Source organism: Pyrus communis, chromosome 11 (genome assembly GCF_963583255.1).
Source record: "Pyrus communis chromosome 11, drPyrComm1.1, whole genome shotgun sequence".
Taxonomy (NCBI): domain Eukaryota; kingdom Viridiplantae; phylum Streptophyta; class Magnoliopsida; order Rosales; family Rosaceae; genus Pyrus; species Pyrus communis.
Window position 1 is genome coordinate 6,718,551 of NC_084813.1, and position 16,339 is coordinate 6,734,889.

The 16,339-nt window shown below is 36.9% G+C and overlaps 3 protein-coding genes across 6 annotated transcripts; 2 read left to right on the forward strand and 1 right to left on the reverse strand.

Annotated features, from left to right (window-relative positions):
- On the forward strand, nt 1–3,818 carry LOC137709484 (RHOMBOID-like protein 5). Its single transcript, XM_068448577.1, has 5 exons — nt 1–388; nt 1,000–1,160; nt 1,261–1,442; nt 3,031–3,287; nt 3,412–3,818. The coding sequence occupies exons 1-5, from the start codon at nt 120–122 to the stop codon at nt 3,488–3,490; spliced, it is 948 nt and encodes a 315-aa protein (XP_068304678.1). The 5' UTR covers nt 1–119; the 3' UTR covers nt 3,491–3,818.
- A 3,729-nt stretch (nt 3,819–7,547) lies between these two features.
- LOC137707946 (RHOMBOID-like protein 5) lies at nt 7,548–10,292 on the forward strand. Of its 4 annotated transcripts, none has more exons than XR_011064749.1 (6): nt 7,548–7,947; nt 8,572–8,735; nt 8,822–8,997; nt 9,116–9,372; nt 9,484–9,598; nt 10,026–10,292. XR_011064749.1 is itself a non-coding variant. In XM_068446892.1 (5 exons), exons 1-5 carry the CDS (start codon nt 7,664–7,666, stop codon nt 9,539–9,541), a joined length of 939 nt encoding a protein of 312 aa, XP_068302993.1. In that variant the 5' UTR covers nt 7,548–7,663; the 3' UTR covers nt 9,542–9,842. The 4 variants fall into 4 exon arrangements, 1 of the variants encoding a protein (XP_068302993.1); XR_011064748.1 differs by having other exon boundaries at nt 10,157–10,292; XR_011064750.1 differs by having other exon boundaries at nt 10,166–10,292.
- Nucleotides 10,293–10,426: 134 nt separating this feature from the next.
- On the reverse strand, nt 10,427–12,361 carry LOC137707947 (DCC family protein At1g52590, chloroplastic). Its single transcript, XM_068446893.1, has 5 exons — nt 12,037–12,361; nt 11,402–11,459; nt 11,088–11,195; nt 10,751–10,843; nt 10,427–10,628 (listed from the first exon to the last, which is right to left on the reverse strand). The coding sequence occupies exons 1-5, from the start codon at nt 12,236–12,238 to the stop codon at nt 10,547–10,549; spliced, it is 543 nt and encodes a 180-aa protein (XP_068302994.1). The 5' UTR covers nt 12,239–12,361; the 3' UTR covers nt 10,427–10,546.
- Between the last annotated feature and the right edge of the window lie 3,978 nt (nt 12,362–16,339).

Below are 16,339 nucleotides of genomic sequence, written 5' to 3' on the forward strand. Positions count from 1 at the left end.
TTGCATCTGCCACCCACGCCAACACTGCCGGTGCAGTGTGTACCTCTTCCGCCCCGGCACGGTAGCACACATATACAGAATTTCATAGCACATCTTTGAAAACAAAAAAAGAAACAAAAATGTATCCACCTCCGCCGCCATACTATGGCGCTCCACCTCCAGCAGCCTTCTACGCGCCACCACCAATGATGGCACCGCCAAGGCGGTACTCTCCATGGCTGGTGCCTCTTATATTCTTGGTGAATCTCGGGATGTTCATATGGATAATGTATGAGAACAACTGCCCCTCTAGAATGTCAAAGGATCAGTGTATGGGAGGGCATTTTTTGGATAGGTTCTCATTCCAACCTTGGCGCGATAACCGCATGATTGGTCCTACCCCTGAAACGTAAGCTCTCTCGATCATGTATATTTGTCTTTTATCTTATTTATTTATCTATCTCTAATTACGGGATTACAAAAATTGTTTGATCAATGCTTTTCTCAATTGAGATGTATGAGGCTTGTCAATCCAATTTATTTAAGTTTAATGATCCAGGAATTGAAGTTTTTATAGCTAAAAGTGACATGGAAGGAGATGTACAGCATAATGTAGGGTTGATTTACCTTGTATTATCGTAAATAAAGATTTGGTGGTAGTGAGAGGTTGAATTTTGATCAATCTCCGCTGAGGTCAGATTAATCTGTTGTATTCTGTAGTTTTAGAATTCGAAACAAAAGCGAAATTTCAACATTGTAGATTGAACTTTTGGCATTCTGTTTAGCAGTTGCTCCTTGGAACCAAGTTCAGCATAACTTTCTAGGGTAACAAAGAATGGAAAAGTAATACCGGCTAATAAGCTTTCTCCAATTACTTCGAAGGGAAATGATTTATGCACACCCGTTTTTTAGCCATTGGATTGAATAGAGTATAAGGGAATAAAGGGCCAGTATCTAAAGAGGGTGTGCACAGAACAATTCCCTACATCTAAAACCTAATCTAATTGCTAATATTTGCAGTCTCCAAAGACTAGGAGGCCTTGATAATAAACTAGTGCTGAATGGTGAAGCATGGCGCCTGTTCTCCGCAATGTGGCTACATGCTGGGCTGATTCATCTGTTCGTCAACATGCTCAGTCTTGATTTCGTAGGGCTCCGGCTTGAGCAGGATTTTGGATTTCGTAAGAACTTTGGGTTAAAGATTTACGTTGAGTACTTTAGTTTTTACGTGATCAATATTGAATGGCAGCTAACTGTTGTTTAACCGCTCGGATTTGGCAGACAGATTCGGATTCGTGTATGTGCTTGCTGGGTTAGGGGGAAGTTTAGGGTCTTGCCTTAATATTATCAAACAACAAAGGACAAGCAAGACTATATCAGTTGGCGCATCTGGGGCAATTTTTGGATTGTTGGGAGCCTCACTTTCTGAGCTGATCACAAACTGGACAGTCTATGACGATAAGGTAACGCTTATTTTCTCGTCTCCTTGTATCCAAGATTACGTCGTTTAGGTTTAACGCTGCGTTAAATAATGTGAAAATATGACTTTAGCCCTTCAAACTCAATTTTCTTTATATAAAACCCTACATAACTTTTTTATTCTAAGAAAACCCAATGATTAGGATCCACATAAGCAAATTCATTAACTTCATATTAATTCACACATTTTACATTTTTCATGTGCCTAAAATACCCCTATTACATACTTGATGTAGACAATTAATTGTAAGGAAATAGTAAATGATTTTGCAACGAGAAAAAAAAAAGACATTAATGTTAAAAATTTATTGCATATTAATTTTTTAGAAAGGTATTGAATTTTCATAAAACTATTCGATTCAGTTTTTTCACCCTACTCTTGAATACTTTTGAATTTATCCCTTTTTTTTATTAATATATTAGAACATTGTATTTCATTATCTACATGCACATTAATTTACCTACGAACAATTATACCATGGGTGTAATTCGATGTATATTAAGAAGAAATGTAGTTCGATGTATATTAAAAAGAAGAAATAATTTACCTATATTAAGAAGAAATGTAGTTTGATGTATGGTATTAAAAATAGTATGTTACACCCATGTTTATACAACAATAAAATGTGCCTAACATATCTAACAATACATGAAAAATAATTTACCTACAACTTAGAGAAATGTTATTTGGTTGGGTGTAGTATAAATTTTTTTAATAATTGGAAAAATTAAATATAGCTAGGTGTAGTGTAATTTTTTTTATATAATTAGAACAAATTAATTTACCTACCTACTCTTTGAAATATTCATTTCCAATGATGCAAAATGTTCATTACCTAACTACAAATTAATTTCCAATAATTTACCTACAACAATTATAGCATGGGTGTAATGTAACATCTTTCTTTACAATGATACAAAATATTGTATGTACCAACAACAAAACTTGCCTAACATAAGTACTTGTACATGGAAAATAATTTACCTATAACAAAAGAAATGCAGTTTGATGTATAAAATCAACAATATTATGTTCCACTCATGTTTATACAACAACAAAACGTGTCTAACATATATAACAATACATAGAAAATAATTTACCTACAAGTTAGAGGAATGTTATTTGATTCAAAATATATAATATAGGTGTAGTATTTTTTTTTTAAATAATTGGAACAAACTAATTTACCTACCAATTAATATGGATAAAATTGCTAAAAAATATATCACGAAAAAAAAAAAAAAACTACTTTTCTAGTTTGACATAGATACGGTTAATGCAAACACTTTTTTCATTTTATTTCACTTTTTCTACTACTTTTAATTTGGCATAAATTTAGGAATTTGGAAAAAGGAACCATAAAGTATGAGTGGCATGAGTGTAAATAAATTGTATTAATAGGTCAATAGTGTTCCTATATATTTGCAAATTTTAAATTTGGGCTTAAATTAGATCTTTAAAAATAGATGGGTTTTTATCTAGAAATAATGAATTGTAAGGGCCAAAATCTAAAGCACCCGTTAAATAATCCATGAGGGGTCCATCTAACATCTAACTATCCTCCTATTCAGTGCTCGACAATCATGATACTCATCCTCAATGCTGCCCTGAACTTGCTCATTGGATTTCTACTTCATATGGACAATTCAGCTCATGTAGGAGGACTCGTCGCTGGATTTTTCCTTGGTTTTGTGTTTTTTGTTAAGCCTCAGTTGGGATATGTAAGCAGCAAATACATGCCAACACACAATCAAGTCAAGCGTACAGCAAGGCACAACTTCTGTCAATATTTTCTGGGTGTCGTTGGTTTGGTCGTGTCCATTATTCTGTAAGTGGATAATTTCTTTTTCTCTTTCGACAATTGATTCAAGGATGCCAAAAAAAAAAAAAAAAAAAAAAAAAACTATTCATCGATTATCTAACAAATTTATGTTTGTTTTCTAAATTTGCAGATTTGCAACGGCCTTCGGTAAGCTATTTAACATAAAGGAAATTAGACAGCATCTGCCTGATAGTGTAAACAAATATTGAGCCTGTGTAAGCTTTGCGTAATTAATGGACAAACAATACTTCCATGACGGTTCAACTGCATGTTCTTCAAGAGATGAAAGTATAACACCATAAACTGTACTTGCGTACGTACGCAAAACATATGTATGAAACACATGCATACGTATCATTGATGTGTATATATACCTGCCAATGTTCAGATGTAAGTGTGTATGACGGAGATGATTGTGGGGATTTAAGAGTGATAAGTATTTTGTGTACTGTGATCAGATAAGTATTTCAGGTTTCTTAGTAATCGAAACAATTTTTTGTCCGTAGTCTCTAGCTCACTTTCAGAAAATTTTCTGCATCTTTCGGAATAAACAACTTCGGGAAGTTTCATTACTCTGATGTCAATCTCAAAACTTATTAGGCTACAAAATCAAAATTCATCACATCTGCACTTGCAAATAAGCGTACCCTTAAGTAGGAGAAGATCGATGCGTACTCTTTGGCGAATCTGAGGGTGTTCATATTTATCGAGTATGTACAACCAAAAAATCTTTAACAGTCGAAACATGGCCTTTTATGTAATCTCGGACGAAAATCACAAAACAGTATGCCTTGTTCATATATTTTAAAAATCTGGGTAGGTCTGGGGCGGTTAATAACCATTTCATTTTTAGTTTTTTTTTTTTTTTTTCAAATTGAAATCTTGTTTGGTATCTATTTTTAGTTTTCAGTTTGCAGTTTTCCAAAAAAAGAAAACTCAAAACCAATAATTGAAAGCTATTTTCTTGAGTTTTCAAAATTTAGCAATTGAGTTTTTACTATTTGGTTTTCAGAAGTAGTTACCCAACAAAATTTCAGTTTTAAATAAAAAAGTAAAAACTGAAAGCCAAAAAGTAAATACAGAAAATTAGAAAGGAAATGGTTTTCAAACCGCCTTTGTAATTAATGATTGGCGAAGGACTTGCAAAGGTACAAACGGCAGAAATAATGCTAGGTATGGGCTGTGGGGTTATGTATTCCAAACTTCCAAAAATATATAGTAATTATAAGCTCAACGAATTCCCTCAAACTCTTTATAATACACATTCTCCAAATTCCATCATTCTTTTCTAACTAAAAGAACGGGAGACAAAGGAACGTTATTGCTTGGCCTTACTAACCCAGCTTCTAACAACTCCTTGACATGCTTCACAGTTCAGTTTACTGAAACTGGGAAAAATCGCAATAAGGCACAAAGCCAGTAATAAATGTGTAACTACAAGCTCATATGTTGACAATAAATCCAACATTGATGAGAGAATGAACCTTATATGTGCTTATAAGTAGTTGGACTACTCCACATATTGCCAATTGGTTGGGTAAATTACACAAAACTACCTCAATATAGGTCGAACGACACTATCATACCTCATCTTTTAAAAATGATAATATTATACCTCATCTTACGAATTTATGCCAAAGTTGGACATTCGTCAGTTTTTCTGTTAATTTCTATGTTAAGTGCTGACGTGGCTAGAGACGAGACCCACTCACTAATCCAGCTGAATTAAAAAATAATTAAATATATTTTTAATAATTAAATATTAAAAATAAAATTATTTTTTTATATAAACTTGTGGGACCCACCCTCTCTCTCTTGCCTCTCTCGCCTCTCTCTCTTCTCTCTGGGCACCTGCATCTCTAAAATCCCAAAATCACGCACAGGAATCTCTACCAAACCCTCAGCGATTGGGAGAATCTGATTGGGTTTTGGCGCCAGGGTGGCGTCATGACATCATCGCTGTTGATTTTTTTTTTACCAGTGGGGCCCGTCGTTCATGACTGGATTCCGAGAATCTCCGGCTAAGAACGGCATGTACGGCTTCGTAAAGGCACCATTTTTGTGGATGAGCATCTCGCCGGAAGGGCAAGTCGCGAACTTTCTAGACCCGGAAAGCCGGGGACGGGTGGGAAGGGTTTCTGGGTTTTGGGGATGCAGGTCCCTAGAGAGAGAGAGAGAGAGAAGAGAGAGAGAAGAGAGAGAGGCGTGAGAGAAAGATGAGAAATAGAGGGTGGTGGAGGAAGGTTGGGGGGGACAAGTAGGAAGGGTTTCTGGGTTTTGGGGATGCAGGTGCCCAGAGAGAGAGAAGAGAGATAGAGAGAGGAGAGATAAAGGATGGATCCCACAATTTTATATAAAAAATAATTTTATTTTTAATTATTTAATTATTTAATTATTAAAAATATATTTAATTATTTTTAATCCAGTTGGATTAGTGAGTGGGCTTCGTCTCTAACCACGTCAGCACTTAATAGAGAAATTAACAAAAAAACTAATGGAGGTCTGACTTTGGCACAAATTTGTAAGATGAGGTATGACATTGTCATTTTTAAAAGATGAGGTATGATAGTGTTGTTCGACCCATAGTGTAATTTACCCCAATTGGTTTTATGGCGGAACCTTAATTTTCTTCATAGTATCAAAGCTTAACGAAATCTACAGCTGCATATGTTTGCTTGTCTGCTTGTAGGAGAGCCTGCCTATCTACTTAATTGAATCTGCATCCGCATCTACTTGTTGGCAAACTTATGTTGTGTACCGCCATGAGTTTGACAGTGGTACTAGAAAACATTAATAATTAGGTTTATTCTCCTGTTTATTAGGGATTAGGTTCGTGTATTATAAAGTATATTATAAAGTAGGATTAGGGGTTAGGTTAGTATATTCTAAAGTATGATTAGGGATTAGGTTAGTATATTATAAAGTAGGATGCTTTGTTATTCAATAGAGAACAACTTAGTCACAATGTAATCCTCGGTTTATAGCCATCTTGACTCATGTTTATTTGATTTCAATTAATAAAATAGTAGTGTAGTTTTGTATTTGTTTGTTCATCGTGCATTCTGATATTCAACTTGGTATCAGAGCAAGTTATCCTAGGTGTGAAGCTCAACGACCACACATACTCTACGTCACCTGAGTTGTGTTATCCACGTGTTAGACTTGAAAATTGGTCACATGTGAGGGGACGTGTTGAGAATGAATCCCACATTAATGAGAGTAGGGACCTTGCATGTGCTTATACGTAGTTGGAATACTCCGCAATTAATTTTATGATAGAACATCAACATTCTTCATCATAGAAGCTAACCAAATCCAAACACATTTCCGATCCCTGTCATTTACTAACAACTCGAGCTATGCAATTTGGGAACACAAAAGTTTGTGGCAGAACCTTACGTAGAAGCAATGTTTAAAATTTCTTCGATACGATCGATACTCACATGGAAATATCCAAAAAAATAGAGAAAGATATGAAAATGGAGGTGAAGCCTAAACTTCACCTCATATTGGACAAACTCTTAAGTTTACGCTAAAATCGACATATATCGTCGATATTTCTAACATATCTGTTAAATATCGAAGAAACTCGTATATTTCGTCAAAACCAATGTTTACAGTACCTAAAGTTCCATTTTAATTTTTCATCATTTTAATTGAAAGCAATTGATATTGACATTGATATTCGATATATGCATCAATACGTCCACAAATTTGCGCTCAACATTTCCACCAATACCAATATTTTAAACACTGCGTAGAAGCAATGGCTGACGAGCTGAGTCCTGTAACCTGTAACAAATACAAAGCTACCACAGGCTGGTGTTTCTACCACAGTTTCTAAATGTAACAAGAGAATCTGCAATGGGATAACTTCATTCTGTTGAGCCCCCAAAGTACTCATAGCCCCTAATGTTATTGCCTAATTATATCCCTACGTGTCTTGATCGTTATCAATATGTCATAATTCCAACTCGAACTATGTTTATTTTCTTAATTAGCAAAGTACACTAAAGCAACTTTCAACATTGAATTGGTTATTAAGTCGAACCTTTTATTTAGTAATCCAATCTTATTTATTTTTGGCAAAAAAATGAATTTTTATTTTTCTGTTTGTTTGTTTGTTTGTTTGTTTTGTTAAAGAATAGAGGCCAGAAGGGCCATAAAGTAATTTCCAGACATCTACAATCAAGGAAGAGTACCAAACTTAACTACCAACCTAGCCAAACTCGTTCCTTGCCACCCAGTGCCAATATTTCTCTCATTTTTCTCCTCCCTGGAACTTGGTGGTGCACATTAGCATCTGCCAAAAGCGCCGGTGCAGTGTGCGCCTCTACCTCTACCTCTTCCTCTTCCTCTACCACCCCCTGTGGCCGGAAAAAATGGGGGAGAGACCGCCATCCTCTGAAGACATGGAGAAGGGGCGCGAAAAGAGACAAAAGTCTCGGCATTCCATGCCCCCGCCCCATTTGTGCCCCCCTCCTCCAAAGCCATGGGTGCCGTGGCTCATGCCAATCGTGTTTGTCGTCAATGTTGCCATGTTCATGTACACAATGTACGTCAATGACTGTCCAACTACAGGGGAAAAGTGTCTTTTTCCTTTCTTGAAGAGGTTTTCTTTCCAACCCTTCAGAGAAAACCCTCTCCTTGGTCCTGCCGCACTTACGTAAGAATCTCCTCCTACCTCTCCCAATGATTTCTATTTTTTCTGTCACTTATTTCTTATTTGTTTTGTTGCATAAAACTAATTCAACTCACCTGCGTCTAATCTTCTGCAATTGAGATAGTTTTGGATTACAGAAACAAGAACTAATTACAGAATTTGATTAAGACTAAAACATGATTAATTTGAACAAAGAAGATACCTTCAGTTCTATTTTTTTTTCTGTATAGCTTATACTTGCTCTAACCTCTTGCTTAAGTACCAATTGATATTCGGATTCTTATGTCTTGCTTAAGTGCCCTAATCTATCAAGCACCATAGCCAACGTAAGATTCCAGGGTTGTCGCATTCCCTCGTCCTCTAGGTCTTAGCAACAATGTCCCTTCCTATGAATCCACGCTACCCCAAAAATGCTCTGGGTCTTAGCAACAATGTCCCTTCCTATGAATCTATGCTACCCCAAAATGCAGGGGGCAGTGTCTTTCGGGTCCCCCAAAGTCAAACAAAGGAAACATGTCTGATGGCTGTGCCAACTTGGAAATCATTCTTAACTGAACTAGGCTTACGTTTGGCTATAACTTCTTGAACGGTCATGTTAAAACCTAATCTAATTGCTAATGTTTGCAGTCTAAAGAAACTAGGAGCCCTTGAACTGCAACTAGTGGTGGAAGGGGGCGAAGGATGGCGCCTCTTGTCTTGCATGTGGCTTCATGCTGGAGTCGTTCACTTGCTCTTCAACATGCTGAGCCTTCTATTCATAGGAATCCGGCTTGAGCAGGAATTCGGATTTAGTAAGAACTTAAGATTCAGGAGATGTCAACTCGGTTTTTACATGATTAATGCATGCTAACTATTCTTAACTGTTTTGATTTGGCAGTCAGAATAGGGTTCCTGTATCTGCTTGCCGGAATAGGAGGAAGTTTAGGATCGACTCTACATCGCATGAGAACCGCAAGCCCGACTATATCTGTTGGTGCATCTGGAGCACTTTTTGGATTGCTGGGAGCCATGCTTTCCGAGCTTCTAATAAACTGGACAATCTACGTGAATAAGGTAACCTTTCTTTTCTTTTAAAGAACCCCAGCTATGCCGGCATCTAAAATACAACAGCTTTTAATGCTGAGGATCAAATCGATGAGGGATACGTCTAAGATCTAACTTTGCTATTCAGTGCACAGCGCTCCTGATACTCATGGTTGTCATTGCCGTGAATATGGCTGTTGGGTTTATACCTAAAGTGGACAGTTCAGCTCATATAGGAGGATTCCTTGCAGGATTTTTCCTTGGTTTTGTTATTCTAGTTCGTCCACAGTATGGTTATATAAGCAGCAGGCACCTTCCATCAACCTACGAGGGAAGACGTAAATCTAGGCACAAGTTCTATCAGTATGTGCTAGGGATCACTGCTTTTGTTTTCTTAGTTCTTGGGTAAGTTAGTAAATTGTTTTCTTTCCTTTCAGAAATTTACTACTAAATACAAATCAAAATCAAGCAACCTTCAGTCCCTGATTAACATTTCTCCTTTCTCATTCATTGCAGATACACATATGGCTTTGGTAAGCTATACGGTCCTCCGGCACTGAAAAATCTACCTTAAGTTCTAGAAATCAAACGAATAATCTAGAGAGCTCAACTGCCTACTCAAGAATTGCAGGTATAACACCACCACCTCTACATGACGGAAAAACAAGGCACCATATACTATACTTCCTTATATCAGAAAAAGAAAGACATGCATATCTAAAGTGCATCTAATTAACTTGCTGACATTCGGATGTATATTTGTGAATGTTCAGATGTAAATGTATGTATGTATATGTACGAAATGAATATATCTCATAAGCCAGACTAGAAGCTACTACATTTCGAATATGGTTTGACATGTTATAACAAAAACACTAAATAATCGCTTTATAAGTTCATAAGGCTCAAACTACAAATATATATATATACACACACACACATACTTTCTTATCTATAACAAATCATGACACTTTTGTTAGTAAGTATTTGCTTGAAATTGTTTTTGTCTGTGAATGAGCATAGTGAGTTTTACGCTAAATTTCAAGATGGTAACACAGGGCTGTCAGAATGACTTAAATACCTATACGGTATCCCCACAAACATACATGATCATATACTCAAAACACACTTGCGGGTGTTCATGCTAGTGCACTTGACCTCAAAAACAGGATTAATGAAGTGATTTTAGCACATACAGGAGAGGAACGGAATATAAGCAAAGACAGCAGGGAGTCTTCTAGGATAAGGAGATGGAGATGAAGGCAATGCTATGTTATATTTTAATTGAGGTAGCAATGTAAATGAGTTCTGTAACTTCTATTTCAGAATTTTTCTGCATTTCGATTAATCAACCCAAGGATTGTGAAGGGAGACAGCTTAGCCTCCAATTCCCATGCAAACTGTACTTCTAGACGTCGTGTTAATATGAAGCTATATAGTAAGAAACTTGTAAAACAAATTAGATAAATTTTCATTCTATTAAAATGGAAGTGAAACTTACATTACAAAATCCAAATTCATCATATCCGTACTTTACAATACATACCTTCAGTAGGAAAACTTAAAAGTATTCAAATGCCTATAACTCACACGTGTCTGAGCGACCAAAGATTGTGTAACGGTTGTTTGCTACATTGTCGTATAGAAAATCCCTTACAAAACTGCATTCATCCGGAAGAAGAAATAAATATCAGTTATGGAAACAGTGTATTACCATGGCATTGTCCATCAGTTTGAATCTTGACAGACAAAAATTATAAAAAAACAAAGAGGGATGACTTACAGAGGTACAAACTGGGCGAAAAACGCTAGCTGGGGGAAGGGCAAGTCTATATATTCCATTATCTTCACAACAGCTTCTGACTTGATGAATGATCTGAAATTCATGATGTCAGTTATCAATGTTACTCGTATAATCCTTTATAGATATATCTGCTACATGCTGTGTAATTTAATATTTAAATTAGCAGTTGGAATCGTCAAATTGAGAGACCGTTGCACTTACGAGAAAGTAATTTATATGAAAAAATTCATTTGAATGAGAAAAATGTTATCATTCATCAAAACCTTGACAATTGTTAAAAACTGCTCCAGATAAGCAATGAGGTCATTGTGTATACCTATCCTTTTCAACAAGAACAACACTTGAAATATCATCGGGAGCTCTTCCAGACCTTCTGAGCAGTTTCTTCCCTGCTTCACTCTGGAGAGCTTCAAACCTTATGCTCCTGTCAGAAGTGAATTAACAAGAACAACACATTGAGGAAAAGATTGAAGATAAGCCTCATAAGTTACCAAATAATTTGCACTCATCAAGCTTAAGGATTATATATATGAAGAAAAGAGATCATTCTTCCCCTACTAAATATAATCTTGCTGGCTTAATGATGATCATAATAGAGTCTAAACAATCAAAGGAAGAGGAGAATCGAACCTATTTCGATCATTATCCCGCATGAACTTTACACCTCCATTACACAAGTTACAAACACCTGTAAAAAAATCGAAAAAAATCGACGATCATGAGTATTCATTGTATCTGTAACGCAATTGCAGAATTTGCATTGTGCTCACGTTCTGCGCCAACGAATCCAACTAAACTCTAAAACATAGTAGTTTAGAACATAACCATATTAAGAATTACAGAAATACATAACATATTATGAAGTTCTAGCCTCATTCACTATCTTCCATGGAGTAAAACTACAAGATGGACAAAAGTATATTTGTATTTTCCTCTGCAACTTATTCGAAACATGACTTATTACACAGACGTGACGTAAGTTAGATCAGTTAGTCGTGACCCCACTCTGTTGCACCCAAGTTTGAATTCCGCTCCCCGCAAATTAGAATGGCTTACAATAACTCTTTACCAAGAAAAGAAAAAAGTTGACCGTTACATATCAAATATTTAACCTTGAAAACCAGTCTCAATTAGCTAATCCCATATTGCACAACCACAAACAAGATGGATTCTTTAACAAACACACAAGCCATAAAGTGCTGTTTTTACACCAAGCGCAAAGTAGCATGACGAGGAGGTTAAGTACTAAAATGAACCGTTATTACCGTCGAACAACATGATGGGCCTCGTGTCATTTTCAAAGAAGCCTGAAGTTGCTTCCACCCAGTCCACTCTGTCGCCTTTGGTTGGGGTCTTTGGGGACACTTTAGCAAAGGTAACGAAGCTCGTTCTAACGTGCGCCGGCCGCGGCGAGTGGCCTACTCGTAGTCGTACGCACCCACCACTGCCTGGAACCAGAAGCGCCATGATTGACGAACTGTTAATTTAGCCTTCGTATCCCGGTGACTATTTAGTGAAAGCTAAAATTACCTTGACCTTTAATTTCATGGGAATTACACGAGATGCCCTTTCGGCTAGTCTGGGATGTGGGGTGGGCTGGGCTGGGGATGTGAGAATGGCTTCTTTGTGAATATGGGCAGGCAAAGTTTTCAGAGGGGCAAAGTTTACGTGGCTTCGCATGTCAGGTGCAACGTGGAAGTTCAAATACCATTGAGCCTTTCGTCTTTTTTCGTCTTTTTACTGATTTTTTTTTTTTTTTTTTTTTTTTTGGAATTAGTAATTGCTCTTTTGGAAGTCAACCCGATTGTGAAAAGCAAGGGCAAGGCACTATTCAAAAATACATATTTTTATTTTTTATGCTTTGATGAGTGTTTCATGAAAATAAAATTATTGTCTGATTTCTATAATATATTTCAAATACAAGGAATGAAGATGATGGTTGGGTACTTACAAAAAAAAAAAAGAAAAAAAAAAGGGTATTTTAGTTTTTGGGGTATATTTTTTGAATTTTTTTACCTTTAGAATAATCTTGATGGATGCCCCAAATTGTGCCACTTGGTAGCTGCATAAAATTTTGCAACTTTTTTTTACTGTTGGAAATACAACGGCACAAGTTGGAGGAAAAATGAGTCATTTGGCTCTGGGCTATGCATGTGGGTGGACCCCACTCTGTCATATCTTGTAGCCAGCAAGTGTAAGCCTATACATAAGTTGCAAGGACAGTTGAAAGAGCACAAGCCCTTGGTCCAATTGCCCTCCATTTTTTGCACCAGTGGACCACCTTTTTGCAGCCAAAGGCAATTCAACCCAATTGCCTTGTCACTTGGGCAACCAGTGGACTTGCTCTTAAGAGGGCAAAGGCAAGAGCTAAGCAAGGACAAGGGCACGTAACTTGGCCTTTCAAAAGTGATTACCTTTGTGAGTCCACTCGTTGAATTAAAGGCAAGGACAAGGACGATTCATATTTACAAATGTTTTTTTTCTAAATTTTAAAGCATAATTAAGTTATTTAATAACCAGCGGACGTGTTAGATTTTTGATATGGTAGTGAAGAAGATGGTTAGGTGTCTATAGAAAAATATATAATATATAATATTTTTGTATTTTTAAATACATTTATTTCTGAATTTTCATTAATTTCTCTAATTTTTTAAAACCTTTATTCAAAATTTTGAACAAGATTAATTTTGGCTGTTGAATCTTAAGGCCGTTTCAAATCCAACTGCCCATAAAATGCCACGTGTATAGCTATTGGGGAGCTGAGTTACTTTGATAGCTTAAGGGCCCAGTCAGCCCATTATCTCCCATCACGCATCAAAAAAAAAAAAAAAAGAAAAAAAAATTGAATGTGGCTGACACCATGTTGACGTCAGCCTTGCCCACTAGCATAAGGCCGAGCTTAAGCTACTCGGGCTTTTGGACAGGCATGTGTTGGCCCACCAATTGCCCTTTACCAAATGGACTGCTGGAAGTGGTTTTTTTGGAGGACAAGTGCAAGGGCACTAAAGTTGTTTACAAATTTTATAACTATAAGATCGTGAAAAAAATATGATAGGCGAGTGCAGTGGCGAAGCCACGTGAGGGTGAGGAGTGGCGGCCACCACTCCCCTCCCCAGAAAACACGACTAGAGCACTGGTTCAGCCCCTCCCCTCGCCAAAAAACCCAACTGGTTCTGACACGCCCCGATCCCGATGTTTAGGGGACATCGGGATAGCCACGTGCTGGCCGACACCCGAGGGTGACGCAAGCCATTTAATGAATGCATATGCCAAGAACATGTAAAACATGCATATAAATTTCGCGCATTATTACGCAACGTAATATTCAAATATAAGTCTTACAAAATACAATAATAATTTCAACTGCCAACAATGAATATAATAATAATGCATGACACGTTCAGAGTATACAACTAATCTAGAGAACAAGCGGAAGGTAAAATAGAGAGGGGCTGTCATTACAATAGATGTCGAGCAAAGAGGATGACACAATATCACTGGTAGGGGAATGCTGATGCGAGATTTACTTGACACTCAAATTAAACCCTCGTTTGACAATTGTAGTAGAATGGATAAGTGAGGGATCGTTCTAGACCGGGGATTAGGAGGGCTTGCTAAAACCTTCTAAATTGACTTAAAAACATAAAAACTAACTTTTAAAACACTAAGACAAACTAAAAGAATCAAAACAAGTTTAAAAGACTCCAAATACTCAAAAACATAAAATAAGACAAATCAAATGAATAAGACTTAACAAAATAAGGGGGGTGATTGTGGTTGGACGAGATTAAATTAAATGGACAAATTGTAATTAAAGGCAAAACGTAAATATGAATGTGATGAAAATATGGATGATGGAATAGCTAAGGGGTTCTTCTCCACACATGTTACACTTGCATACAAAATTGATTCTCAGTTGGTCTTTCGATAAATTATGAAACTCAATGCTCCAAGTTAATTAGGTCCGCAAATTAACTTTTAGATTTCCCTAGATTCGTTGGATTGAATGGAATACGCATTACAACCAAATTATTCTTAATCAAAGTCCCTAACTATGGAATACGCATGATAGAGACATTCGACAAAGATCATTAAGTTCAACGGAAATCATAAACATCGACGAGGCATTCGTTACTATGGAATACGCATGAAACTTATGCCAAGAATTCGTTTAACGCGATTGTTTATAAGCAACCTCCACTACTTGTGAATATAAGTTCATAACGATTAGGTGAAATTCACTTATATTCTAGCGTCATATTTATGCATGAAAATTAAGCTTGCAATCTCAATGAACATACATAAATAAGTTATCAATCAAACAGTTAAACGAATTGAATCCACAACTTATGAAATTCCAACCAAACGTAATCAATTCAAATTGCAAATATAAACATAGTTTCGAATCACCCCCTAGCTAAAGGGGGTTTAGTTCCTCATAACTTTGAAATCAAAGAAACCCCTAAACATTCCAACAACTCAAACTTGAATTGTATGAACGTTTAGGCACTCTTCTCTTCCATTCTCATACGTACAAAACAAAGAGAATTAAATTTAAACTTTGAAATCAAAGAAACACCTAAAAATTCCAACAACTCAAACTTGAATTGTATGAACTTTTAGGCACTCTTTTCTTCCTCGTTGTTGTAGCACAAGGTCTAAGTGAGCTTTGGGGATTATGTGAAGTGTTTTGGAGGGATGGGAAGTGGTTGGATAGTGGCTGCAATGGAGGAGAAAAACTGCACAGAAATGGAAGGGGATTTGCGGCACAAGGGTTGTGTTTGTGTTGTGTGAAGTGTATGAAATGAGATATGCATGAATGAATGAATGCTAGGGTATTTATAGGGGTAGTGGAGGGAACATATGGCTGTTTGTTTAAGCATTTGTGTGGAGGAATGATGGAAAAACATGGTGGAAAGCTGGAATGTGGAATGGTGCCCACGGCAAAGTGTTTTGGGGATGATTCTTTGTGGTTGTGATGCATGTGATTGCATGTGTTGATTGCTAAGGTGTGTGATGATGAGTGTAAGTGGAATAAAGAATGAATGAAGGCATGTGAATTAGGTGGAATGCTGGAATGATGAAGGGGATACACGGCAAAGGTGTCAATGGTGCTGAAAATGCATGTGAATGCATGCTGGAATTGCATAAGCAAGCTGGAAATGGGAGTGAATGCCACGGGTTAGGGTGTGGGATGAGTGTTTTGTGGTGCAATGATGAAGGATGCATGAGGAATGGATGCAATGATGAAGGAATAATCTGAAAATGCATGTGAATGCATGCTAGAAATGGGAGTGAATGCCACGGGTTAGGGTTGTTTGTTTGATGATAATGCATGTGATGGGTGGGAACAAAGGGGGAAACATGGCACAAGGGTGCTTGAGTGAATGATTGAATGTGCATGTGGAATTAGAGAATGAGTGGTGTGTAATGATGAAGTGAATGCATGTGGAAATGCAAGGTGGAAAGCTGGAAATGTGAGTGAAGGCCACGGCAAGGGTGAATGGTTATGTGTGAATGCATGTGACTTGTGGCTGCAAAGAGAAGGAGAAAAGCTGGAATGTGTTG

Excerpts from the sequence above, each read along its gene's own strand:
- LOC137707946 (XM_068446892.1), top strand. The coding sequence starts at position 7,664 with ATGGGGGAGAGACCGCCATCCTCTGAAGACATGGAGAAGGGGCGCGAA. Across the intron at positions 7,948-8,571 it reads CTTGGTCCTGCCGCACTTAC|TCTAAAGAAACTAGGAGCCC; the intron begins GTAAGAATCTCC and ends TAATGTTTGCAG. Across the intron at positions 8,736-8,821 it reads TGAGCAGGAATTCGGATTTA|TCAGAATAGGGTTCCTGTAT; the intron begins GTAAGAACTTAA and ends TTGATTTGGCAG.
- LOC137709484 (XM_068448577.1), top strand. The coding sequence starts at position 120 with ATGTATCCACCTCCGCCGCCATACTATGGCGCTCCACCTCCAGCAGCC. Across the intron at positions 389-999 it reads ATTGGTCCTACCCCTGAAAC|TCTCCAAAGACTAGGAGGCC; the intron begins GTAAGCTCTCTC and ends TAATATTTGCAG. Across the intron at positions 1,161-1,260 it reads TGAGCAGGATTTTGGATTTC|ACAGATTCGGATTCGTGTAT; the intron begins GTAAGAACTTTG and ends CGGATTTGGCAG.
- LOC137707947 (XM_068446893.1), bottom strand. The coding sequence starts at position 12,238 with ATGGCGCTTCTGGTTCCAGGCAGTGGTGGGTGCGTACGACTACGAGTA. Across the intron at positions 10,844-11,087 it reads GTTCTTGTTGAAAAGGATAG|ATCATTCATCAAGTCAGAAG; the intron begins GTATACACAATG and ends CATGAATTTCAG. Across the intron at positions 10,629-10,750 it reads TTCGCCCAGTTTGTACCTCT|TTTTGTAAGGGATTTTCTAT; the intron begins GTAAGTCATCCC and ends GGATGAATGCAG.